Genomic DNA, 27,580 nt, shown 5'->3' on the forward strand with positions numbered 1-27,580 from the left:
CCTCCCTGGCGTTCCTCAGAATCACCCCCATAGACCGCCCCCCCCCCCCCCCCCCCCCCCCCGCCCGACTTCTTGCATCGCCCTCTCCCCTTGGCTCCTGGGCCACGTGCTCTGGTTTTCTCTCCACCTTCCTGGCGGTTCCTTCTCTGTTTCCCTGACAGGCCCTGTTCCTCTGCCTGCCTCTTTAGAGAGTAAATCTTTTTTTTTTTTAAATAAATTTATTTATTTTTGGCCGCATTGGGTCTTCGTTGCTGTGCGCGGGCTTTCTCTAGTTGCGGCAAGCGGGGGCTACTCTTCGTTGCGGTGTGTGGGCTTCTTATTGCGGTGGCTTCTCTTGTTGCGGAGCATGGGCTCTAGGTGCGCGGGCTTCAGTAGTTGTGGCTCGCGGGCTCTAGAGCACAGGCTCGGTAGTTGTGGCACATGGGCTTCTTTGCTTCGCGGCATGTGGGATCTTCCTGGACCAGGGCTCGAACCTGTGTCCCCTGTACTGGCAGGCGGATCCTTAACCACTGCGCCACCAGGGAAGTCCTCTGCCTGCCTCTTAAGTGGCAATGGCCCTTGGTCTTCTGTTCCTCTGCACAGTCTCCTGGGCTCTGGATGTGGACAACAGGAGCACCGTCCTTGTGCTCCTGGTGTCCACACCCAGAGCCCAGAACTTGCTGAGGGACAGCCAGCTGCTGTTCACACCCCACTGAGAGATCCCACAGGCCCCAAAGTCACTGTGTCCAAGACATAACTTTCCATCAGCAACCCAAGTAGATGGTCCCTTCAGCCCCCAGTTTCACAGGCCGGGAGCTGCGAGGATATTTCCTTCACATCCCACATATGTGTTTCTTCATCAGGTCCTGCCAGCTCCTGATCTGTCTGGAATTAGCTCAGTGCCTTTTCCCTGCACCAGCCTCCATCATCTCTTCCCGGGACCCATCTCAGGTCTTGCTGCATCCGGTCTTGTCCCCCATGCCTCCCTGCCCCATCTCAGGCCTTGCTGCATCTGGTCTTGTCCCCCATGCCTCCCTGCCCCCATCCCTTCTCCACATCAGAGCCTTTTTTTTTTTTTTTGGCGGTACGCGGGCCTCTCACTGTTGTGGCCTCTCCCGTTGCGGAGCACAGGCTCTGGACGCGCAGGCTCAGTGGTCATGGCTCACGGGCCCAGCTGCTCCACGGCATGTGGGATCTTCCCGGACCGGGGCACGAACCCGTGTCCCCTGCATCGGCAGGCATCTCAACCACTGTGCCACCAGGGAAGCCCCCCCAGAGCTATTTTTATACCTTTACTGGGCATCTTCTGTGTCCCGGGCCCTCTACCACACCACAGCCCTAGATCATCGGTGGCCACTCCTTGCCCCCAAAGTACAGGCCAAACTCCTCAATATGGCTTAACAAACCCTCTAAGAGGCCTGGCCCAGCTTGCTTCTGCAGAATAATCTTTCAGCACCTGCATCACGCCCCAGGCACCCTGTGTGCCCTGGTCAGCGTGCAGTCCCTGAGGGGCCGCGCCTGACCTCCTACCTCGTGCCTTTGCTCATGCTACTCCTGCCACCCCACCTCTCTGCCTTGTAAGCCCGTAGGTGTCAGCTTAGCAGTCACTTCCCAGGAAGCCTCCCAGCTTTATTATGCTCTTGCAAAGGGCCTCAAGGCACCCTGAGTTTGCCTCTAGAGAGCACTCCTCACGTGGCTGATGTATTACTTACCTGGTTCCTCCCTTACACTCAGAAGTTTGAAGGCAGAGGCTGCATTGTATCATTGTATTGTTGTACATCATCATGTCCTCAGCATCCAGTAGTGCCTGGTACGTAATACATATCCCTTAAATATCTTATCTGCGCAGGGAATGTGTGGCTCCATTGTATCACACCCTTTCTGCATTTATTGAAATCTGCTGTATCTCATGCACTATACTATAATAAATGCACTGGAAACTCAAAGTGCCAGAATCCTCAGAGAAAGGGAGCGAGAGTGAATTCTTGATTCTGGTGCCCTGTAGCTCATAAGCTGTTCTGGAAGCGTGAGTTTCTGTGTAGTTGGGAGTTTACTCTTTAAGTGCTTTTGCTACACCAAGAGAGTTACATTTTATCCGCCTTTTCGGGGGTCACTGAGGATCATTCAGCCTGCAGCTCTAAGCCACCCCCAGGCTGCAGGGGTGCCCTCCGTCTTCTGTCCCTTTAACTTTGCTGCTTTTCTTCTCTGCTGTCACTGGCTTCCTGGCACCTTCCCCATCACCACTTCAAATTACGTTACAGACCTCACTGTGCCAGCCACTATCCAGCTGAATAAGACATCTGCCCTCAAGCACCTCACCTACTTGTAGCTTACTTAGCAAACATTAATTGCATGCATTCTAGGTCCTTCTAAGTGCTGCCCATCTTGACTTCAGAACTTAGCCTCGAAATGGCCATTTTTCTAAATAAATCACTGCTGTCAGCTGCTTTTGTGTGATTTGCCTCTCTTCTCAAAGTCAAGTGCGAAAAAGAAATTGCAGCTCCCATCTGATGGGAGCCCTGCTGTTTTCAGAGGATGCTGACCAAGCACCAGGCCACCCGAGAGACATGCCCTGTTTAGCTCAGCTCTGCTGGTCCACGTTGGAACCCAGGAGAGTCTCAGAGAGACATACCTCCCTGGGCTTGTGCCCTAGCAGGGACCATATTGCATTCATCTTTGTTTTCCTGGTGCCTGGTGCCAGTATATATTTGTGGAATTAGCAAAAGGACAGAAAGAGGGAAGGAAGGAGGGAGAAATGGAGAAAGGAAGGGAGGGAAGGGGGAGCAAAGTCGAAACTGAGAGATGAGATTCCCTTCCAGGGTAAGAAGTTAGAGGTGTCGAATGGAGGATTTGGGAAATGGGCTCATTGCGTCTTCGTGTGTGTGAAATTTCCTCCCAGGGAGTATCTGATGTGCTAGAAGAATCTGATACCATCAATACTGAAATAAATACTCCAGACTTGAAGAGTTTCCAATAAGGTAAGAACTAACAGTAGGATAGCTGTATAACAGGAAACATCTCGAATACTCTTAAAGATTATAGCTCTAAGGAGGAAAAAAACACAACTTCCTGAAGAAATCCAATGTTATGAGCAGCTGTTGCAGTAACTTCTGACTAACATGTATTGTTTCCATTTTGAAACTCAAACCTTCTAGATTTGAGTGTTCTATCCTCTTTTCTCCATCTTTTCCATCTTTTCTCCTTTGTGTTGCTGGGTTTTAGTAGTGTGAAAAGGTTTCTATTTTTTTTTCTGCCCCTACCCAATACATGAATCCTATTTGGTATTGGTTTTAGAGCAAAAGTTAAATGGGTTTAATCTCACATGTCAACTTCAGTAGATTGGTTGTGGTTCACTGGAGAGTTCAGAAAGATTCTGAAGCTGTATCTAAGTTAAAAGGGGGTGAGTTCCATGGAAAGAGGTGAAGAGGATTGGAGAGTGTACATGCCAAGTATTTGCCATTCCCGTTCAAGAGGAAAGTAAACTGGTGAGAGCAGGGACCAACATCCTTCAGGTTTTGACTAAGAAGAGTCAACTGAAGTTGTTTTAATTTCGTCTTCATTCAAAGCCTCAAACTGTTGGTTTTCAGATCATGTTCTACAGTGGTTTGAATGTAGTATCTTTGTGAATAGGGAGAAGAAGAGAGTTGAGTGTATTAACAGTGTTTAAACCTTTTCTCTAACCTGTCGATATCTGATACCTGATCCTAAACTGGACTTCATGACCATAGAGAAGGGCAGGAATGAGAAACTATTTTAAAAATTCCTCCAGTAAAAATATTTTCCAGTGGTTATTTCAGAAGTAGTTTAAGCTTCTGAAACTTGATCTACAACTGGAGTCTCCTTAGCCTATAACTTGCTGTCCAAATTGATAACCGGGGATCTAGAGGTGTGCATTGGGAATCAGACTGAACTGAGAAGTAGCCAATAGCTTTGACCTGCCACCAGACACATCCTGGCAGACATTTCTACAAATGCACATAGCACCGTTCACCCTGGGGAAGACACACACAGTCATCTCACTGGAGGCCTTCCTTTTCAGGTGGAGAAACTGAGGCTTGCCAGTGATTTTAGCTGTCCACACTGATAGCGACTTGGCCTCTAAGCCCCTGGGCCCTGCCTGGAGGTCAGTAAATATTCCTGACTGTCCTTCCTGTGTCAGTTATAGACACTGCAGATGTAGTGAGAAGACCCTTGAGCTCCCAGTGTCAAAGAGCTTCCAGTGCTGGTTGGGAGGAAACAGACAAAAGCACCCTAAAATGTTTTAAGGTACCAGTAAGTGCACTGAAAAGAAAAAACCAAAAACGAACCTGGTGACCAGGGATGCTGCTTGGAAGAGGCAGCATTTGCACTTAGACTGAAATGATGCAATGGGATGCAGTCACTGTTGTCAAGATCTTGGGGAAGACTGTTCCAAGCCAGAGAAACAACAAAAGCAAACCCATCCAAGAGACGAAGGAAAGTCAGTGATTGGAGCAGAGGGAATGCCCAGGGTCCTGTCCATTAGCCCTGATGCCTGCTAAATTGTTGTTGGTAGTGGTGGTGGTTTCTTGTAGGCCTTGAAAACCTTTATTGCACTTGCTGAAGTTGCTTTAAAGTAAACCTTTGCATTTGGTTAGACAGTGCTTGCTTAGCTGTGCAGAGAGATTATGAAGAATTCTGTACGTGGAGGTGAATCTTATCATGGGCATAACCCCTTTTGATGGAGGTGTGTGGTACAGATGGGGCCCATTTCTGCTCCAGAGAACCTGTGCAAGTTGGTGGGGACACAGTGACCAGCGACCACAAGCAGATTAACTGGGTGGGGAAGGAGCACGATGACACCATCGACAGCTGACCCACCCCTAAACAGTCTCGTTGAGCTCCTGCTTCCTCCTGCGTGCTGGCCTGTCCAGCCTTGGCCGCCTGCTCACTGCGTCCGCAAACACTTCAAAAGCAATTTGTCACAAAAGGGAAAATATCTCCCCTGTAAAACCTGCTCCCATGTGTGAATTCCCTCACTTCAGCTGCTGGCTGCAGTCTGGACTCTGGTCCCTAAACTGGAAACTGATGAGTTGTGTACACTCGAGCCCTTTCTCTCCCCTTGGTGCCTTTGCCCCCGCTGTCTCCCTGCGGGTCACCTTTCTCCCCAGTCCCCTCCCCTGGCAAGGCTGACCTGGTCCCTCCTGCAGGAAGCCACCTCTGACCTTGGCCTGGCTGGGCTCCCCTCTGTGCCCCAGAAAGTCCACTCGGCACCCTACTGGTCCTCTTCTGCTCTGACTGTGGCCTCCAAGAGGCTGTGAGCTCCTCGTGGGCAGGGAGCAGGTCATAGTCATCAGGAGCCCTCGACCACCTGCACACAGTAGGGCTCAATCCATGCACGGTAACAAATGAGCAGCTGATCAGGTCCTCTTCATAAGGAGTGATTTAAGCTATTTGTTTGTTCTCATCAAAGGGACATCAAGGGAAGATTAATGCTGAACATGGGCAACTATTTTCTTCTTTATATTCCTCTGAATTTATTCAGGTTGCTTACATAAGCAACTATCAATTACTTTTAGAAATTTTTGTGGTGAAATGTACGTAACATAAAATTTACTGTTTCAACCATTAGTAAGTATACAATTCAGTGACATTAAGTACATTCATATTGCTGTGCCACCATCACCACCATCTACAGAATTTTTTCCCAAACAGAAACTCCATATCCGTTAAATAATAACTCCCCATTCCTCCCTCCCACAGCCCCTGACAATAGATAGAGACAACTATTCTACTGTCTGTCTCTTTGGGTTTGACTAGTCTAGGGACTTCATATAAGTGGAGTCATATAATATTTGTTCTTCTGTGTCTGGCTTATTTCATTTAGCATAATGCCTTCAAGGTTCCTCTGTGTCATAGCATGTGCCAGAAGTTCCTTCTTTTTGTTTTTGTTTGTTTTTTGCGGTAGGCGGGCCTCTCACTGTTGTGGCCTCTCCCGTTGCGGAGCACAGGCTCCGGATGCGCAGGCTCAGTGGCCATGGCTCACGGGCCCAGCCACTCCGCGGCATGTGGGATCCTCCCAGACCAGGGCATGAACCTGCGTCCCCTGCATCGGCAGGCAGACTCTCAACCACTGCGCTACCAGGGAAGCCCCAGAAGTTCCTTCTTTTTAAGGCTGAATAATATTTCATCATATATAAAATGTGTACCATATTTTGTTTATCCATTCACCCACTGATGGACATTTAAGTTGTTTTCACCTTTTGGCTCTTGTGAACAATGCTGCCGTGAACATGGGTGTGCAAATAACTGTTTGAGTCCCTGTTTTCAACTCTTCTGGGTATATGCCCGGAAGTGGAATTGCTGGATCACATGGTAAAATCACTTTTACAACTTAGAAACCTTTTTAATAGTTCTGAAATGGTCATTTCAGTTCAAACCAAAGGTTACCTTGAGGTGGGAGGTGATGCAGAAATGCAGGCTAAAATTTCAGGCTTTTGTTCCTGTGACTTGTCTGATGCTTGGTGATATAAAATGTTTTGTTTCTAAGTGTGGTTTTAATTTTTTCTTACAGCATCAAGCTGCTAGCTGTGCAAGAACTACTTGACAGAGAGGCCCTGGAAAAGGTAAATATTTTGTGCCTCTTACCCCAGCTTTACAAACTTAGAGCAGAGTGCCACACACAGGAAAAACTCAACTCCCTGTCACCGGAGACAGCACTTATAGCAGAGTTGGTCTGTTATTTTGTGTTCTTAACAGTCAGTGAACCTTGCAAAATTTTCATCAAAACGCCCCACATTGCTCATAGGCCGTTAACACTTGCAAACTCTTCCTTGCTTGGCTCTTTCAGAGTTGAGTGAAAGCAGAGGCTCGCCCTGCTGTGGGCCAAGCTCTGGAGCAGGCTTTCTGTGCTTGGAAATACCGCACACAGGACGCCGCCCACATGCCAGATGCTGTGCTTCCCTCCATCTCTGCTTGTGTGTGTTCTTATCTGGGCTTATGGATGGTAGAATTGAGGCAGCAAGGTTAGGGAACTTGCCAGAGGAAAATTACCTAAGTGTCGGAGTAAGGATTTGAGCCCCAGAGTTTCATTTCCAAAACCAATGCTTTTTCTGTTTAATAAGCTAGTTCATGAGTTTGAGCCCCTGTGGGGACCACTTCTGAGGATTGGGAAACTCCCTCCCACCTAAGCCCTGGAAGGAGCTATCCAGTGTGTCTTGGTTTTCTACGTTCAAGTCAAGTACTCAGCTGGGGATCTTTTGCCAGTTATGGGTTCAAGTTCTGTGTGGTGGGCTCCAAAAAGCAGGCTGGGCAGGTTCCGAGGAGGCCCAAGTGCCACCCCACGGGCCTCCCAACTCATACCAAGCTGCTCCCCTGGGTGGCTCAGGACTCTTCCCCAGTATGTGGCTATGGGCGTTAATTCGAATCTATAAGGTTAACGTAGAAGAGAATGGCTAGAGAGATAAGCACCCAAACAATATTATCTTATTTATAGAATTTAAAATGTTTGGATTAGTGGTCCATCTGCTGGTTGGCACTAAAGCAAATAAAGTCTTTAAGCACCAGGCGGGGGGGGGGGGGGGAGGTGTCTGAGCTCTGGCTCTGAATTTAACGTCCCTCCAGCCTCATTGGTAACACAGGTAGGACAAGGGTGGGGCTGCCTGCCTGAGCTCAGAGAGGTGACATGAGAACCAAATGAGTCGGTGCAGTGAATGGGCTTTCTAAATGCCAAAGCACTCCACTCATATTAATTCTTAATTACTCATTGTAATTCTTTAATCCAGCCATGAAAACATACTAAGTCCACGTTATTATATATGAAGATTCTTTGTATGTTTTTGAAACTTTTAAAAAGTTACTCCTCCAAAACCAATTCTCTTCTCAGTGTTCACTACAGGTAATTGTTTTACTCCTCAATTCTCATCCACCTGACTAGTTAAAGAACCACAAGGAAAGATCTTTGTGGACCGTAGAGCTTTGCTACTCCAAGTGTGGTCTGCAGACCAGTAGCATCGTAAGCTTGTTAGAAACGCAGAATCTCAGCCCCTACCCAGACCTCGTGATTCAGTTTGCATTCTCACAAGAGCCCAGGTGATTCTTGTGCACCAAAGTCCAAGAAGTTCTCCCTGAGGAGTAACATTTACTATCACCATCTCTGCTGTTGACTAGACCATCTTCACAGAGAACCTCTGAGGTGTCAGCTTTTTGCTTTTGTGGCCAATCAAGCTCCTTTTTTTCACACCAAAAGTGAAGTAAACACCATAAGTCTATTTGTAAGAACCCAGTTTTTTTTGTTTTCTTGGGTTTTTTTTGTTTTTTCCATTCTTTTTTTTTTTTTTTAATTGAAGTATAGTTGACTTACAGTGTTGTGTTAGTTTCAGGTGTACAGCAAAATGATTCAGTTATTCATATATATATACCTCTTCTTTTTCAGACTTTTCCATTATAGGTTATTACAAGATATTGAATATAGTTCCCTGTGCTATACAATAGGTCCTTGTTGATTATCTATTTTATATATAGTAGTGTGTATCTGTTAATCCCAAACTCCTAATTTATCCATCCCCCTCTTCCGCTTTGGTAACCATATGTCTGTGAGTCTGTTTCTGTTTTATAAATAAGTTAATTTGTACCATTTTTTAGATTCCACCTATAAGTGATACCGTATGATATTTGGTAAGAACCCAGATTTTATCTTTAGTTTGCCTGCTTCTTCCTTTCATTAAGAAAATAGTCTCATTTAACTTAATAGGTAGAGCCAGCAAGAATGACCTCAGTTAAACACACATCCTGCAAACCTCACACCTCTTCAACTGTCTTTGCAGCTGGGCTTCAAATGGCACCGTGCTTTCGGGTTTTGCAATTACTAAACTCCTGAGGTCCCACCACGGTAGGACTGGTCACTTCTAGACAGATAGTCTTTCTCTTATAAGAGGGAAGCTATTCTGAAGGGGTCATTTCCCTCACAGCTACTTGCAGGTTCAACCTGACCAGTAAAATATTTAAATTATGTAAAACATAATATAAAAGGCTAAAAAGCAGCCGCAGTGTTTTGGAGTCTCCTAGACAATAAAACTTCTAGTGCTTTTTCTCCCTAATATTAGACATTGTTATTATGATCTAGCGTTTCAGTTAAAAATTACCAGCCATTTGCCTGACTTGTACTTTCCTTGGCTTTAGGTAGAGAGCCTGTCCATTTTTGGAAGTGCCAAGGCTTTCTGGGTTTCTGCAATGCACAGAGTCTGTTGTAGAAGAGCCAGGGTCCCCTCCCAACCTCGCCTCTGTTTGGCTGTTGGACCTGGCAGAGGGACATCCTCGGAGGCCTGGGCCCCTTTCGTTACCCATAAAACTGCTTTCTATTCCTTCTGTGGTGCCTTCCTCTAAAAGTCTCTAAAAGTCTTGGGTTTCACAATTGGTCCTTGATCACACTGTGAAGAGGCGAAAATTCTCCTTTTCATGCTCTGTTTTCTAGATTTTTCTCTGCTCCTTGCTCCAGTGATCCTTACTGGTTTGGGGGCTTCTGTGTTTCACCTGCAGGGAGAGGAGAATGGTGAACACCTGCCCAGTGAACCCCATACATAGATCAGTAGAGTCCCAGTTTTTACCTCTTCAAATGCTCTTTGTTTTAATTCAGGTGCCATTGATTGGGGTGGAGACTGGGCACACCTGGGAGGTCAAGTCTCTGAATGTCTCTTCTCCACCAACACCACATAAAGCCATTTCCCAGACAAGTGACAGTGATTTTTCATTTATTAAAAAAATGTTATAAACCATACAATTAATAATTGCTTCTTTTTCTAAAAATCTGTTAGAACCTTGAGAAGATGGCTTATTATGCGTAAATGTCAGGATATGTGACATTTCCTTGAAAAAGTGTTTTGGATTTGATGTGCTTTTTTGACCAGATCTCCATTAGACACCAAGAGCAAAGGCTTGCTCTGAGACAGATGCATGCCATCCCACTCTCTCTGTTCTCTGTGCTTTAAGAGCAGGACGCTTTTGTTTTTCTGAACTTAAGTCACATAGGCTTGTTTCCCAGGCTTTATAAACAGACCCCATCTAATGCCTTTAAACACGGCATTGCATGAAAGGAAATAAAAATATTGGTACAGCTTGATTTAGTAAGATCATTTTTCAATGACCCTTTCAAACAGCTTCCTGCAAAGCTGCGAACAATAGTTTGGCCATTCTCTCCAGCTGGAGGTCACCCTCTCCCTGGAAGGGCCAGAGGGCAGAGCACCGACTGACCCCACCCGAGACCCAAGCCTGCCTGAAGAGCTGCCTGTGTGAGCCGGGCCTCCTAGAGGCTCAGGACGCCCAACCCATGGCCATCGCCAGTCCTACCCCTACCTCTGCCCACACCGCATTTGCAAAATTGTCTGGGACAAAATGCCTGCAGGTCTTCATGCCTGCTGCTGCTAGATATTTTTCCCAGAATCTCAGCTTTGAAGTCCCACCCTTAGTCTAGTTTTCCGACAGGTAGAGCAGATGATCTCTAAGACCTCTTGGTGCTTTCACGTGAGATAAAGCATATACATTTCACCAGCGAGCCTGAGACTAGAAAAACTGAACTTGACGTTTGCACACGGTGGCTAGTCAGGGACTCTTCCAGCTGAACCCTAGTGGTGGGCAACATTGGAATTAGAAGTTAGTAGCTTCCTGGGGATTTTCAGAAGGAAATAGGAGGTAAATAATTGTCACATAGAAGTGCATGAATAACCTAAGGATGCCAAGTGCTTTTATCTGTAACTGGTGGTGGTATGTTGTAAACATACACACACGCACATACATAAGCTCTAGCTCTGTTATTACACACAGTATTTTTCACTGTGATTTGGACTTCATGTTAATTTAGTGTGTGCAACAATTGAGTGCTTATGCTGTCCTAAATCGCACTACATACCAAGGGAGATAAAGTTATAAAAATACACTTGGGGCTTCCCTAGTGGCGCAGTGGTTAAGAAATCGCCTGCCAGTGCAGGGGACACGGGTTTGATCCCTGGTCTGGGAAGATCCCACATGCTGCGGAGCAACTAAGCCCGTGCGCCACAGCTACTGAACCTGCGTGCCTAGAGCCACAACTACTGACTCCATGTGCCACAACTACCGAAGCCTGCGTGCCTAGAGCCCATGCTCCGCAACAAGGGAAGGCACCGCAATGAGAAGACCGTGCACCACAACGGAGAGTAGCCCCTGCTCGCCACAACTAGAGAAAGCCCATGTGCAGCAACAAAGACCCAATGCAGCAAAAAATTAATTAATTAAATTTATATTAAAAAATACATTTGAATGGCATATGTGGAAAACCAGAATGTCAGAGCTCAGGGGATCCAACCCTGTCGTTTTTCATTTTGCAGACAGGACACAGAGACCAGAGGTGTTGAAGTGTCCTCCTCGTCCAGGGCCCGTAACAGTTGTGTTGGTAGTCTACCATCAACCCTGGTGGACTCGGCTCCGTTCCAGGGCTCCCTTCAGTACAGCTGCTGCCTGTCTTCCATGATCTCGTTTGTCCTGGGCATCGGCTTTAGCAGACTTTGCTGGTGCTGCTGTCGCTGCATATTTCAGGGCCGGGAGCAGATGCAGAGGGTTGGTCCCTGGCCCAGGTGATAGAGAACTGAAACCCAGGTCTTCTAATCCTTGTGGCGAAACAGACACAGGCTTGTGGTGTTTGTCTCCATGAGCTCCCCTTGGCCCAGCAGGGGAGACAGAGAACGTGGGCTGGGGGTTAGAGGAGGAGGGCAGTCAGAGGTTCAGGGCTCGGGATGTGGACACTGTCCGGGAGCATCTGAGAGCAGAGGACCTCTCAGAGGTGTGAGGGCGGCAGAGGGTCCAGGGGCCTGGGAGGGAAGGTGATGAGAAACGTGCAGGAGGGTAGAGAACACGCAGCAGACTCACCCTTTGTAGGCTCTGTGTCAAAATGAATTGCTTCAAGAATCTTAACATAAAATACACCTTTTACAAAACAGGACTCTGTTTTGATTTTAAAATATCAGAATGAGATTCTTCAGCTCCCTGGGTTTATTTTTCTCCCAGGCCTAGTCCTTCACATAGAGCTTAATTTGAATGCCATCTTGAGTGGTCAGTATTCATGTATCTGTTAGGTTTTTTTTTAAGTGGAATCAGCCAGATCTGTGTCTAATCATGATTAAATTCATTGTAGTCATGTTCCTGGCTAAATCCCTTCCAGCAGGCAGCTTGCTACCTTTCTTGAAGGGCTAGTGAGCAGAAATGGGGGCCCCTGTGGAGCTCAGGCTCCCCCCGTTCGCTTTGTGGAGTCTGGCTGAGGCCCGCAGGGGCCCCCACAGCCAGCCGCTCACCAGCTCTGCTTTGCAAACTGCACACTTGGGCCCTGACCCCGTTCTGGAAAGGGCTCTCGGCTGGGCTACACCACAAGTACCTCAACTGTCAGAAAATGGAGCATCTTGGTGAATTATGGGTCAGGCTTCACAGTTCATTTTCAAAAAGGGAAGAAGATGCATTTTCTCCTATTCTTTTAAAACCGTCACAAGATACAATGTATTGAGGGGCTCCTGGTACCTTTCTCTGTTTACGAAAAGCTTTTATTTGAAGTGAGCAAAAAGTAGAGTCTCAAAATAGGACTTTTTAATTCCTTTTAGCTTTATTAGCTATCAAAGATCAGCAAATTAAACAATGAGGGATCTTTTTTTTTTTTTTTTTTTTTTTGGCAGTACGCGGGCCTCTCACTGCTGTGGCCTCTCCCGTTGCGGAGCACAGACTCCAGACGCGCAGGCTTAGCAGCCATGGCTCACGGGCCCAGCCGCTCCGCGGCATGTGGGATCTTCCCGGACCAGGGCATGAACCCGTGTCCCCGGCATCGGCAGGCGGACTCTCAACCACTGCGCCACCAGGGAAGCCCGCAGGATCATTTTAAATGTACTATTACGTTGGCAAGGTTTTTTGTTTTTTTTTTTTAAGAAGATGTTGGGGGTAGTAGTTTATTAATTTATTTATTTTTGCTGTGTTGGGTCTTCATTTCTGTGCGAGGGCTTTCTCTAGTTATGGCAAGCGGGGGCCACTCTTCATCGCGGTGCGTGGGCCTTTCTTGTTGCGGAGCACAGGCTCCAGACGCGCAGGCTCAGTAGTTGTTGCTCACGGGCCTAGTTGCTCCGTGGCATGTGGGATCCTCCCAGACCAGGGCTCGAACCCGTGTCCCCTGCATTAGCAGGCAGATTCTCAACCACTGCGCCACCAGGGAAGCCCGGCAAAGGTTTTTAAACAATGATATGTAATGTTGAAGTTGTGATAACACCAGTGTTCCCATTCATTAGGGAGGATAGTGACAAGGTGCTGTCCTTTTGAAGCTCTGGGGTGGTGTATTTCATTAGCCTTTGAGATGCCCCTACCCTGTGACCAAGGTAGATTCCTAGGAGTGTATTTAAGGAATGATCCATAAATATGTGGAAAAGGCATTTGACAGCATGCTTTATAATTATGAATCATTGCAGGCAGTTCACTGCTCAGTAGGAAGGGTGGATTTAAACAGTCTGTGGTAGGTCTGCCCATGGTCTGGTGTATGTGGCCATTAAAGATGATAATCATTTAGCCTTGTAGAAATTCGATATAATGTTTACAAAAAGGAGGATAAGCAGTTGTACCTGCTGTAATTACAACTATGTAAAAATATATGTATTCATTCTTTCAACCAATATTTATTAAGTACTTGTGTCAGGCTTTGTACTAGGCTGGGAGACACATACAGCTGTGATCAAGATGCTTATCTTTCCTACCCTCATGTAGCTCACATAATTGGTGAGGAAAATGTTAACAAGTAAACAAATACTTATTTAAATACAATAGTGATAAGCAATGCCCCCCAAAACACCAAAACAAAATCAGGTCATGGTTGGGGGCACATAATGTTCTCGTAGCATCCAAGGAAATATGAAAAAAACAAAACATAATTAGGTAATTCATTTTTCCTTTTAAATTTCCTTTATCATTCATTTAATATTCCTGGAATCAACTTTTTCACCCGCGGCACGCGGGATCCTCCCGGACCGGGGCACGAACCCGCGTCTCCTGCATCGGCAAGCGGACTCTCAACCACTGCGCCACCAGGGAAGCCCATGGAATCAACTTTTGAAGATCCCGTAAGACCTCCAGCCATGGCTGGAGGAGCCAGGGGGAAGGAACAAGGTGGATGGCAGGGAATCTGGAGGATGGGGCTGTGCACCAAGACAGAAGTGCCCTCTGAGTGCCCGGGAGTCCTGCACAGGAGGGTCTTTCTACATCAGGGCAAATGATGATGGGCCCTCCAGTCAAATGTGGCGATAGCTAGTTTTTAAACATCAAGTTTTTTTAATATGCCAATGCATCCATTCATTTATTCACTGTCTGTGGCTGCTGTCACATTACAATGTCAGCGTTAAGTAGTTGTGACAGAAAAGGTATAACCCACAAAACCCTGAATATTTATTATTTGGACCTTTGCCGAAAGTTTGCCAACTCCTGTTCTAGATCAGTGGTGCTTGGCGGCTGACCTCTGAAGTATCAGGTGAGAGCTGTACGACCCCATCCACAAAAATGCACCTATGAACCTATACATGCGGTTGAATTTACATATTCTTGAAGCTTCCCCATGGAGGCCTTCAGGGTCATACTTCTGGGCCCTGGTGTAGGTAGGACTCATTTCTCTACCCCAGAAATGCTGAAATATCTTCTCTCATTACGAAATGGTAGCCTAGTGAGGAAATTTTTCTCAGAGTGGGACGGCTCACCCTTCCCAGGGAGGCATAGTGCCCAGGGTCTGCAGGGAGGGTCCTTCATGTGGTTAGAGGCCAGTCAGATTTTAGATGAGACTGCATCCCATTGGCACAGAAATAGCATCCCTTTGGTTACCTTTTCGTGATTTATGGTTGATCCCATATTGGTTATTCTAAGGAGATTATCTGGTTCATAGAGTACCTGTGATCCCATTCTTCACCCCTTTCTTTCTAGCATCATTTTCTTCACTGGTAACTTGAGACATATTTAGGTCTCCTGAAATCTGAAATGTGTTCCTACTGTCCTACTTTCCTCTTTGCTACTGTCCTATTTCTCTTCTTTCATGTACTCATAGTTATCTTGAATGTAAATTCCCACCCTACTCAACCAACCTTCATCTCCTCTCAGCGGTACTTAACCCTTAGGAGCCTAGCCCCTGTCCCAGTTAATCTAATAAATCATAGCTTACCCTAGCCAACCTCTAACCCAAAGCTTTTTTTTTTTTTTTTTTTGCGGTACGCGGGCCTCTCACTGTTGTGGTCTCTCCTGTCGTGGAGCACAGGCTCCGGACGCGCAGGCTCAGCGGCCACGGCTCACGGGCCCAGCCGCTCTGTGGCATGTGAGATCCTCCCGGACCGGGGCACGAACCCGTGTCCCCTGCATCGGCAGGCAGACTCTCAACCACTGCGCCACCAGGGAAGCCCCCAAAGCATTTTTATTGAAAATAGTTTTTGCTTTCTATTGAAAAGTATTATGAAATAATTTTATATAGAACTTAAAATTTGTATATGCTATTATCCATTTTCTTGTAATTTCTGGGTACCTATTTCTGTTTTTATACTGCATCCATAATGAATTTATGTTAAAAAACATTTTGAAAAATTTTGAACCCATTTAGATACAAATAGGAGTGGGAAAGGGAAAGAAAGCATTCCTAGAGCTTGTCTTATCTAGGTGAGCTGTACTGCTTGGGGAGTCTGAATCAACTGCTGTCTTCTACCTGTGATGGTTGTCCTTGGGGACACTCCCCTTGATGGTTCCATTACTTTGTCTTCATACTCTAAAAGCTTCATTACTTCTTAGTCTCCTAATTGATTCTGGACTTGTAGAGGAAAAGAAGAGAAATCTTATAATAGCCATATAGATTGCAAACTCAGGCAGAGGCCAAAGCAAGACCTATAACAAAAGCAGAAACATCATTTCATTCAGGTTTGAAAGTCAAGGGGGCCTTGAAAAATCACCCCTCTCCATCTGTTGCTAAGAATCATTTTATCATCAACTAGAGAGAATTTTGCTGGCATCTTCTGGTGGCTCATAAATGGTGGGCTGCTTTTATGAACTTGTCTAACCTATGATTTTTTTTTTTAAACCAACCTATGATTTAAACATAATGTGTTCATGTTAATATTTTTCTTGTGCTGACTCTCCCCTTGAGACACCCTCTTTCCTCTTTGAGAGGGCATCTGGAGGTTCCACTTCTTGGTAATGCCAGAGTAGCTTGTATCAGACTAACCTTTCCTCAAATAACAATTATAAACTCTGGGTAAAGTGCAAACAACTATTTGAAGGCACTTAAGAGAAACCAAAAACTGGAGAGATGTCAACCCTCCAAAGAAGGAACTGGCACTGGGTGAGTTCCACATCTATATGGCTTTTCCCCTGACAGCATTCCCCAGTCTGTGTGGGCAGCTAGAGCTCAGGCAGGTTTGGGGGATGTCATGAATCTTCTCTCTCTTTTTTTCTTGGTCAGTCTATCTAAAGGTTTCTCATTTTTGTGCTGAGCTTTTCAAAGAACTTTCAGTTTCATTGATTTTTCTCTATTGTTTTTTATTCCCTATTTCATTCACTTCTGCTCTAATCTTTATTGTTTCTTTCCTTCTCCTTGGTTTTTGGGTTGTTTGGGATCTCCTTGCTTTTTCCAGTGTCTTAAACTGGAAGCTTAGGTTATTGATTTGAGATCTTTCTTCTTTATTAGGAATCTACAGCTATAAATTTCTCTCTAAGCATTGCTTTTGATGACTCCCATAAGTTTTGGTATGTTGCATCTTCATTTTCATTCATCTCACAGTTTTTGTTTTAGATTTCCCTTGTGATTTCTTCTTTGACCCATTGTTTATTTGCAAGTGTGTTGTTTAATTTCCATTTATTTATGAATTTCCCACCAATTTTTTTGTTGTTGATTTCTAATTTCATTCCATTACATTGTCATCAGAGAAGATACTTTACTTGACTTCAGTCCTTTTAAATGTATTTAGGCTTATTTTGTGATCTACCGTGTGGTCTATTCTGGAGACTATTTCATGTGACTTGAGAAGAATGTGTGTTTTGCTGTTGTTGGGATGAGTGTTTTGCGAATGTCTGTAGATCTGTTTGGTTTATGTGGTTGTTTAAGTCTTTCAGTTCCTGTTGATCAGTTTAGTTCTATCCATTATTGAAAGTGGAGTATTGAAGTCTCCAGCTCTTGTTGAATTGTCTGTTCCTTCCTTCAATTCTGACAGTTGTTGTTTTATGTATTTTGGGGCTCTGTTATTGGGTGCATGTATATTTATAATGGTTATGTCTTTCTGATTGATTGACCCTTTTATTATTATAAAATCTCTTGTCATCTCTAGTAACAGTTTTTGTTTTGAAGACTATTTTTTGATACTAGTTTTGATACTAGTTTGATACTAGTTTTTGTTACTAGTATAGCCATTCCAGCTTCCTTATGATTGCTGTTTGTATGATGTAACTTTTTCAGTCTTCTTACTTTCAACTTACATGTATCTTTGAATCTTAAATTTATCTCCTCTACACAGCCTGTAGTTGGATATTGTTTTTTACTCAGTTTGACAGTCTCTGCCTTTTCATTGGGTTGTTTAATCCATTCACATTTAATGTTATTATTGATATAGTTGAGTTTACATCTGCCATTTTACTTTCTGTTTTCTATGCCTTATGTCTGTTTTGTTCCTCCTTTTCTCTTTCACTGCTTTCTTTTACACTAAGTGAATATTTTCTGAAGTAGCATTTTAATTTCCTTAATGATATTTTTTGCTATGCTTTTTGAGTTATATTCTTAGTGGTTGCTCCAGAGTTTACCATGTACATCTTAATTTATCAGATTTATACTAACTTAATTCCAATGAGATGTAGAAACATTACTCCTATGTAGCTCTATTCCCTCTTCCCCCTTTTTGTGCTATTGTTACACATATTACATCTAACTATGCTACAGACCCAACTATATATTCTTATGATCATTACTTTATATACTTTTATGTCTTTTAAAGAAGATGAGAGAAGGGAGGAGAACAAGTATATTTTAGAGAGTTAACTACATTTACCTTCTTCTTTATCATTTCTGATTTTCTTCATATGTTCCTGTGGATTCCAGTTACCATTTGGCATCATTTTCTTATTTTAGCTCATCTTTACTCCTACTCAGCTCCTTTGTGGTAGTCAGCTATATTTCTATATGTTATAGACCCAACAATACAACTGTATACATGTATTAATATTCACACAATATGAATAAAGGAGAAGAAATATGTATTCATACTGTCTTTTATAATTATATAATTACCTTTACTGGTTCTTCTCATTTTTTTCATGAGGATTTGAGTTGGTCTGGGGTCACTTGCTTTCAGCCTGAAGAACTTTCTTTGGTATTTCTTATAAGGAAGATCTGCTAGGAACAAATTCTCCCTTTTTTTTTTTGTCTGGGAATGTATTTCATTTTTGAAAGATGGTTTTTCTGGATATGATTCTTCATTGACAGTACTTTGAATATGTCATTCTACTGCTTTCTGGCCTTCATTGTTTCAGATGAAAATTTAGCTGCTAATCTTATTAGAAGCAAGTGAATTTTGAAAGCTGGCTATATTCCTAGACACCACATTTACTGAAGGGGTATTTTATTTTGGGGGTTTCTGAAAAGTGGCTCTTACTTACTCAGTGTCCCAAAGCTGGTTCAAATTTAGTGACACAATTTCATTTGTTTGAGGAGACTTCTAAGGCATTATCTACATAAAGTCCAACAAAACATTTCACTTGGTTTTGGCAAAGAGAAAAATGAAAAGTAGACAGCATTTTGATATTCTAGTAAGACCAAAGACTTTGTACTAAGAAATATCTGAGTTTAATTCTCAAATTATAGGTTATGAAATCAATTGAGTAAATTACAACCATCATTTGTTTCATTGTATATGTATATGGATGGATTGATGGATGGATGAGTGCGTGGCTGGCTGGATGAATGGATAGGTGGATGGGTGGATAGATGGATACAGACATACCTACACAGTTGGCAGGCAGACACATGGATAGAATATACCAGATTGACATATAAAAATTTATTTATTGCTATGAGTCATGGTCAGAAATGCTTGAAAACTGCCATTCTAGACCATTTCTTGGCTTGAAAGAGGGGAAGACGGCATGCTCTGGGATTTTTTTCCAGCACTGGAAAGGCTCTGCTTACCTTTGGGTATATCCTAAGCACTTTTCCCTCCTGCCTTGTTAGTCTCTTAACTCTTTTTTGCTTTTGAACAGTAAGAAAATATGCCCAACTCATTGCATTACCCCCAAAATTGTTCCATGTAGCCATCACCTTATACAAACACTCACACAGCCATGATGACAGGAGTTATATGCAATTTCCTGTCTTATTTGGTCCACCCTAAAATGCTTCTCTTACCAGGAAATGCTAACAATGAGTTGGTACAGAGAGAACTTTCAATTCACTGTTTTAGAGAATTCTGAGACTTTTTGTGAATGATTCATTCACTCATTTCTTGAGAGCGTGACTTTGTATTCAGCAAAATTCGAGCTTCTTTATAATTTTAAATGAAATGGAAGGGCTGGCAGGTGAAACTATTTGGCTCAGTTGCTAAAAACATTTATGCTGGATGTTCTCATTAGGTAAAATTATCCTGATTGAGTTGGTCATTAAGGCTTGCTTTGCCAGAATTAATTCAGTGGAGAGATCTATCAGATTGTTAACCACCTACTTAGAACGAGTAATTCCTACAGCTGATAAAGTATTTTTTGTTAACCTTTGGGAGGCACTGAAATGGTGAGTTTGGGCCTTAACAAGACTCCCAACTTCTGGGAAAGCATCCAACCCACTTTTAGAGATTTTGATCTATCTTTGCAGAAATTCAGAACCGTATACTGACATCCCTTATGAGCATAATCCAGGACCCCTTTCTAGATCCTAGACTTGGTTTCCCCACCGCACTCTGTACTGCCGCCCCATTCCTTCTCTTGCCCTGTCTGTCCCCCCTAACCCTTGTCCACGAAATGCAGGCTTATTTTCACATGCAGAGTTAATTAGGTTGGAAGAAGCCAGCCAGGGAAAACAAAGCAGCTCTCCATATATGAGTTACTGTAAAATTACCTGCCCTCCTAGTTAGCAGTTAGTGGCTTCCTACACAAGTGGCCAGTCAAGAGATTTCGTGGCTCTGTAGAATCACTGTTGTGTCACAGAACATCTTCTTGTTGTGTCCAGCTCTAGGGATCCAGAGGGATGAGAAGTACCCAGGACTAAAACAAGATCCCCGGCATTAACAAGCCAAAGGGCTGAACCTGGAAGGGAAAATGACAAGTTCTGGGTTTTTGCCTGAATTCCCAACATTTGCACCAGCTCCAAGGTTGAGTGGGGATGGGGGCATTAGAGCCTTTTCCCCGTTGATTATGAAATCATGAGACTGTAGTTTTGCGTTATTGCTAATCTTCTCTGTCAGGCATGCTTTGTCTCCCTCCCTCTCTCCATCTGGCTGAAACCTCTACTTAGAAAATAAATGGCCGCGTATCGATTGTTCATTTTGTTTCTCATCACCCAGACGTCCTTGTTATGCACTTAGCTTGCTTGGCTATGTTTGTGAACAAGAGGGGAAGAAGTAATAAGTATTTCTAGCCTTCATGTTAGGATGTGGGAGGGACTTTTTTTATGTTGTTTTTGGTGCTTTATTTAGTAACAACACCTTTTATTTATGAAAAACAAAGCGTGTGTGTGTGCTTATACATCTTCTTCATGGACAAAGTTCAAGCCAATTAATTGGTATTTATACTATGACTTTCTAGAAAAGTGAAATGTCTAGAAAATGTGGAAGCAGAGAGAAAAGTTAAAACATATAAAATTACTTCTTGGTCTCTGTAATTTTCGTTTCAATCCTTCCTTTGTATGGTTACCAGAGTAACCCTCCTAAAATGCAAGTTTGATCCTATTACTGCCCTCCTTGTAGTTGCCTCAGCTGGAAGCTGCGTGCTATAATGGGAACACGGACATGGATTTGGGTCCTGGCGCAGCCATTTGCCCTATGGGTGATCTTATCCCCTCCAGCCCTACATCTCTCATTTCTTGAGCAAGGAGAATGCCTCCCTCACAGAGCCGTGGTGTGGGTCACATCACACAGCATGTGTAAAGAGCCAGCAGTGGTACTTGGCTCATGGCAAGCGTTCTAGTAAAGAGGACACCGGGGTTACAACCCATGAATATGGAGTCATCCTTGTGCTTGCAGGACACTGTCATGACGTCCATGTGGCCCCATATGGTTGTAACTTGATCTTTGTGTCACTCCCCTCTGTCCTGTTTGCTTTCACTCCACCCACTCCCAGTAATTGGGAAGGAGCCTGAAAAGCCTATGAAACTAACATCAGACAGTTTGGCTATTTTTACTTGCCTCTGGCCAAAAATGTGATGGGAAGGGAGGTTGACTGAAAGATAGTTTGGGGATTTGGCTTTCCATTCTCCCCATTTGCACAAAAAAATTGAGAACCAAGGGGTCTCAGGACATTCTCCAAAATGAGGATGCTATTTTCATGAACTACCACCTACAGTTCCTGCTGCCATAAAGTGTCTGGGAGTGAAAAATTGCAGGTCTTTCTATCCCTGGCTGCCCACATAGAAAAGAACAATCAAATCTATGTGGTTTGCCCTGAAATAAAATAGGAAATATGCAGGCTTTAGAGACTAGGATTTGGCATAATGCAAGTCAAAATAAAGTAAGTCATGAATCCGTAATACTTTCACCCACAGCTTTGAAGTCTTTATGATTATTGCTGCTGAGACGGACAGGCTGCAGAAACACCATTTAGAATATAGCTGGAGGCTGGAGTTTTATAAGAAAAATGGCAACCAGAGCAATTTCCCTGAATGGTCCATAAGTACTAATTCTGTTTAATGTGACAGTTCCTAAATAACTCTGCATTATTCACAGAAACACGTATGGGCAGTGCTGGAGCCTTGCCGTCTAGAGTGAGTCTAAGAGTGAACTAGTCTGCAGTGTTTACGGATCGAGAAAATATCTCTCTGGGGTTTTAAAAAAATATGTGGGTGTTCCTGTGGGAGGGTTAGGGTTGGGGAGCTGATGTGAACTGCTGGCTTTGTTCTGCTCCTCCATTATTTCCTTCGGATTTAAGTACCTACATAATTGTTTCCCACCCTTTTGTGTTGGCTTTCTCTCTCCCTGTCCCTATGCTTTCTGTTGCTCATGGGTAAAACTGCTCTTAGTAATCAGTTGTACTGTGGGATGGTTTGTTGGGATTTAGAGACCGTCTTTCCTCCATCTATACCCGTCTCACTCGTTCTCTGAGCTTGTTTACCTGAAAATGTCAAAGGGGGAAGAGGACTCTATAAAAGGAAGAACTACGGTTGGCTAAATCAACATGGTTTGTGTTAGGCAATGTTCTCATCATCTTGGGGCAGATGCCTTTTTCCTTTACACGTAAAATGTTGTAACATGTATGGTTGACATTTCCTGTCGAGTTTTTGGTTCAGCGTGTCAGTAGGAAGTACTAAATGAAACTCTGTGTCCTCCACCTTTATTGCTGGCGTGTTTCTCCAGCGAGGTAAAAGCATTAGCATCTGTGGAATGGCATGTTTGGTGCAAGCCGTGGTATGGCCATCCCAGTGTTTCTGCTCTAACTTGTGGGACTTCACTCTGCCTGCAGCTCTCCTACGCTCTTCTAAAATAGCCACAAAGTCCTCCAAAACGCTTTGCTATTTTCAGACCTGCTCTCACTTAGAATAATTAGTTTCCAGCATTACTCACAAGTTTAGTGTCTAATTTGGGCAAGGGGTTTATTTTATTTGCCCTAAAACTGTCTTTTTTAAGCTTCAGAGAGCCTATATTCCAAGAATTACCGGCCTCTGCATGTCTCTCCCAGGTGCATTATATAACCATGTGGAGAGAAGGCTGGAATAACCCTGTCTAGAGGTGGCCTCCCCAGGGCTGTGGCCCTGCTTCCCTGCTCCCCACCTGATCTAGGGCTCCGTGAGGGACAGCCCGACTTCACAGCTGTACCTAGAATAGGACATGGCATTTGTTGAATGAAAGAGTGGTTTCTCTGCTCTATCTTAAACATCTAGTCCATTGCCCAAGTCACTTTTTAAATTATTGACATAAAATCCCATACCATAAAATTAATCATTTTAAGAGTCCACTTGAAAGTGAACAATTCAGTGGCATTTAGTAGCTTCACAGTGCTGTGCACCTGTCACCTCTAAGTCCAAGACATTTTCATCATCCATAAAGGAGAGCCGGCACCTGTTAAGCGGTCACTCCACATCCCTCCCTCCCCCTGCACCTGGCGACCGCCTGTCTGCCTTTTGTTTCTGGATTTGCGTCTTCTGGACATTTCATGTGAATGGAATCATACAATTTGTGGCCTTTTGTATCTGTTTTTTTTCACTCAGTATAATGTTTTCGAGGTTCGTCCATGAGGTAGCAGGGATTAGTTCCTCATTTGGGGGGGTTAGTGCAGTACTGTTCCAGAGTATGGATGTAGCACGTTTTGTTTATCTGTTCATCAGGTGACGGACATTTGAGTTGTTTCTGTCTTTTGGCTCTTGTGAATAGTACTGCTATGAACATTCACATAGCAGCGTTTGTTTTCTTTTGATCCAGGTTGTGCTTATTTCCCAGTTATCTCTCAGATCTGTCTACTGCTCTCCTGTCAGTCAGGCCACCCTTATCACTTACTGCACTACTTAACTGGTCTGGCCTTTCTCCATGATAACTCTACACTGCAACCCTATAGCCTTTTCAAAATGCAGATCTGTTGTTCATGCCCTTCGTTGATTTTAGAATTGCTCAGAGGGTAAGAAACAAACTCCTTTCAGGCCCACAGGGCTGCATGACCAGGTCTCTAACCATTCCTTTAAGCTCATCGCACCATTCAGCCCCTCACCATCTGAGCTGCAGCCACACTGACCTTCTGTCCGACAAACTCTCCAGGCTCCGCCCCATCACAGGCCCTTTGCACATGCTATACCCCTGTTGCCTGGAATGCTCCCCTCTCCTCTTTGCCTAATTAACACCTTCTCATCCTGGAGTTCTCAGTGCAAGCCTTACCTCTTCAGAGAAGCCTTCCCTGACTAAGTCAGACTCACCCCCACCGCCACTGCCACCATCATGGATGCCCACGGGCTCCTAACCGCTCCTTTGCAGCACAAGTTCAGTTGCATGTTTGGTTGATTATTTGATTCATAACTGCGCCTACAGAGACAGAAGGCAGCTGTCCTCAGATCATGGGCTCTGGAGCCAGACTGCCTGGGTTCAAATGCTGGCTCTGTCCTTACTGCCTGTGTGATCTTAGGCAAGTTAATTAACCTCTCTGTGCCTCTGTTTTCACATCCACCAAGTGAGGATCCTAATAACGTAACACCTACCTTAGAAGACTGTTGTGAGAATGAAATAAACTCATGCGTGTTAAGTACCTGGCACTAAAATGACCTCAATGAAAGTATAATTACTGTAACTTTTTAAAAACATAAACAACTGTGCCTGCATTGGCACCCCTACACCCCTCATCCCCAGACTGTAAGCTCAGGGGGGCAGGGAACCATGTCTCTTTTGCTGGCGTTAGAGCTCCAGAGCCTAGCCCAGGATACCGACATGGTTAGTGCTTGTTACATTTTTATTGAATGATTGGATGAATCCATTCTCGTGCTCGCCAGAGAAGAATATGAACACTACCGTGTTCCATCTCTCCGTCCATATCTGAGTTTTAAGGGGCTCTGCCTTCCAGCATGCAGTGTGGTGGCACTCGGCTGCAACCCCTACTCCTGACCACATCCCCAGCTGCTGCGTTTGGGGAACTGTGCTGCCGCGTGTGGAGAGTCGAAGACGGGGATCCTGTGTCCTTGGCCTTATGCTGAGGGGGAGCCCAGTCTCTATGACAACCACAGGAACACGGAGGAGGCTTGCCGTGCACCAGGCCGTGTGCACCCCGCCTTACAAATATCCAACTCATGAGGCGGGAATGATTGCTATCCCCTGTTACAGCCGAGGAGAGGGAAGGCATGAACAGGGGAGCCATTTGGCCAAAGTCAAAACTCTTGGTAAGTGGCAGAGCCAAAGTTTGGATCCTGGGAGCTTTTCTCCCAAGTCTGCGCTCTTCACCTCCCCGTTAACTAATGAACATGACCCACTTAAGCTCTGAGAACGTGGGAAGGACTCTTCCACTGAAGGAGTGGAGGCTCCTGTCCCGAGTCTGGACAGCTTTGTTTAAGGCCCCAGAGCAAACAGTGGACATTCCCACTGAGTTCCGGCTTGTGATCCCCCCCGGCCCTTCGCACCTGACGGTCCTAGCAGATACAGGTTGACATCAGGACAGATTCTCTAAAGAGACTTTAAAAACAAACCTAGAGGGGAAAAAATAAAAGTGAGAATTGTTTATCTGCAGATGAAAGAAGCTAAACTATTTACGAAGACTCCCACCTCTTATGTCAGTCGGAGATCTAAAAAAAGTGTGTTAACTTCCTTTTTGATGGTACATTTCGGGCGCTTAATGTCTGTGGTCGTTCACTCTTTAGGCCCCTGTGCTGCCACCTGTTTATCACAAGTATGTATATTGAAAAAAAAAAAAAAAACCTCTTGATTTACGTTCAGAAACAAAAACATTACGACTTTAACTTAGGACCTTTTTTTAAACATGTGGATGAAACCATTGTGAGCACATAGGGTAGAGTGGTGAGGTTTTATTGTTACCATAGTAGGTGATTTTAGGATGTTTATATTGAAATGAAATGAGCCCCCAAACAGCAGAAATTCCTCCCAGCCAACGAAACATCCACCACCAGGGGGATAGCACATTGTGTCCATATGATAGCATGTTAGATGGTGCATGAAGTGAGTTTGGAAGAGTTTGTAATAATGTGGCACAGTTATAACAAAACTGTGTCTTTATGAATAAACAGATATACATATATTAATAAAATGCATAGGAAACATCCTAGAAGGGAGTCTACCAAAAATGTTAGCAGTGGTTGTCTTTGCACAATGATATTCTACTTAAATTTTTCTTTGTTTCTTTACTTTACAAATTGTCCTATAATGAGCTTGTGTTTACTGATACCAGAACATAAACCTCAATTTAAAGAGAAGGAGAGGGGACTTCCCTGGTGGTGCAGTGGTTAAGAATCTGCCTGCCAATGCAAGGGACACAGGTTTGAGCCCTGGTCCAGGAAGATCCCACATGCCGTGGAGCAACTAAGCCCGTGCGCCACAGCTACTGAGCCTGCGCTCTGGAGCCCACGAGGCACAACTACTGAGCCCGCGTTCCTAGAGCCCGTGCTCCACACAAAGAGTAGCCACCACAATGAGAAGCCCGCGCACTGCAACAAAGAGTAGCCACCCCTCGCTGCAACTAGAGAAAGCCTGCGCACAGCAACAAAGACCCAGCGTAGCCAAAAATAAATAAATAAACTTATTTTTTAAAAAATAATTTAAAAAATAATAAAGAGAAGGGGAGGAGCTTCCCTGGTGGTCCAGTGGTTAAGACTCCACCCTCCCAATGCAGGGGGCCTGGGTTCGATCCCTGGTCAGGGAACTAAATCCTGCATGCATGCTGCAATGAAGAGTCTGCATGTGGCCGCATGCTGCAACTAAAGATCCCACATGCCGCAACTAAGACACAGCACAGCCTAAAGAAAGAAAGAAAGAAAGAAAGGGAAGGGGGAAAAAAACGCCAAAATTACTAGCACAGTCTTAACTCCCATCTCAGATTAAGAGTCTTAGCATCCAAAGAGAAGAACCTTTGGAAATGTCCCTGAAGGGCAGAAACAAGGGATGATGAGGACGGTGACAAGGACGGTGGCAGCATAGGAGTGTGGAATCCCCACAGGAGGGCCCCAGGCCCACCACATGCCTCTCCCTTCCCGTCCTAGCCTGCCTTCCATCTCCATGAATCTTCAACCCCCTCTTACTCTCCATTTTATAATTGCCCTTGCAAAGTCCCCTCCACCCCCCGTGCTTATTTTTAACCATCTTGTTCAGGAAACATGTGCTGAGTAACTCCTGGGAGCACGGAAGAGAAGCTACCAGGACCAGCAGCTGCCCCGCTGCCGGGGGGCGTGTGGGTGTTACTTCCCTTGACTCTGAAAAAGCAGCTTATGTCGGCTGGTTGTGGAGGCTGAGGGAGTGTCTCCTTGGTTGCTTTGTATCTTCCTCAGCATGATAAGGATGTTGAAACAAGGATGAACAGTCCTGCAGTATCCTCTCGGGTCCCTATGGAGGAGTGTGCTCATTGCAGCTGACCTAGCTGGGGCTCGCGGGCAGAGTGATGAAAGGGCGGTAAGCCCATTGCTTCTCCGGACGGATGGAGAAGCAGGGGTCTGAGCTTTTAGGGCAAGGGCTCCCCTATAAAGCTCTAAACGCTTGGCTGTGTGTCCCACCAGTCCCTGGCCCCTACCAGGAGGAAGCCTGTAGTCTGATGTGTTGACCTTCCCTGGAGAGCAGCGTCCTCAGGACCCAGGCAGCCTGGTGCATCGGTGAGGAAACTGACATTAGCAGGGTGGTGGTGGTGCAGCTTTTAGCTCCAGAGGACCCACACACACATTGTCACACAGGGCAGTTGGTTTAATTTGTGTTTTCTGAGCCTTCTCTCCTGAGTTAAGTGCATTGGACCAGTAGAGTTGGCTACCCCAGGTTTA

The 27,580-nt window shown here is 44.8% G+C and overlaps 1 protein-coding gene across 4 annotated transcripts in view; it reads left to right on the plus strand.

Annotated features, from left to right (window-relative positions):
• The window catches only part of EEPD1 (endonuclease/exonuclease/phosphatase family domain containing 1), a 117,018-nt gene that overhangs the window by 68,626 nt on the left and 20,812 nt on the right, over positions 1-27,580 (plus strand). For all 4 annotated transcript variants that reach the window (XR_003795222.1, XM_029233422.1, XM_029233421.1 and 1 more), the window contains exon 3: positions 6,512-6,563. Coding sequence is in view for 3 of the 4 variants with exons in the window: in XM_029233422.1 (XP_029089255.1) it covers positions 6,512-6,563 (52 nt within the window). In the remaining variant the exon portion in view is untranslated. The remainder of the gene's footprint in view (positions 1-6,511; positions 6,564-27,580) is intronic.

Source organism: Monodon monoceros, unplaced genomic scaffold (assembly GCF_005190385.1).
Source record: "Monodon monoceros isolate NGI ecotype Baffin Bay Population unplaced genomic scaffold, NGI_Narwhal_1 Super_Scaffold_2, whole genome shotgun sequence".
In the NCBI taxonomy this organism is placed as follows: Eukaryota; Metazoa; Chordata; class Mammalia; order Artiodactyla; family Monodontidae; genus Monodon; species Monodon monoceros.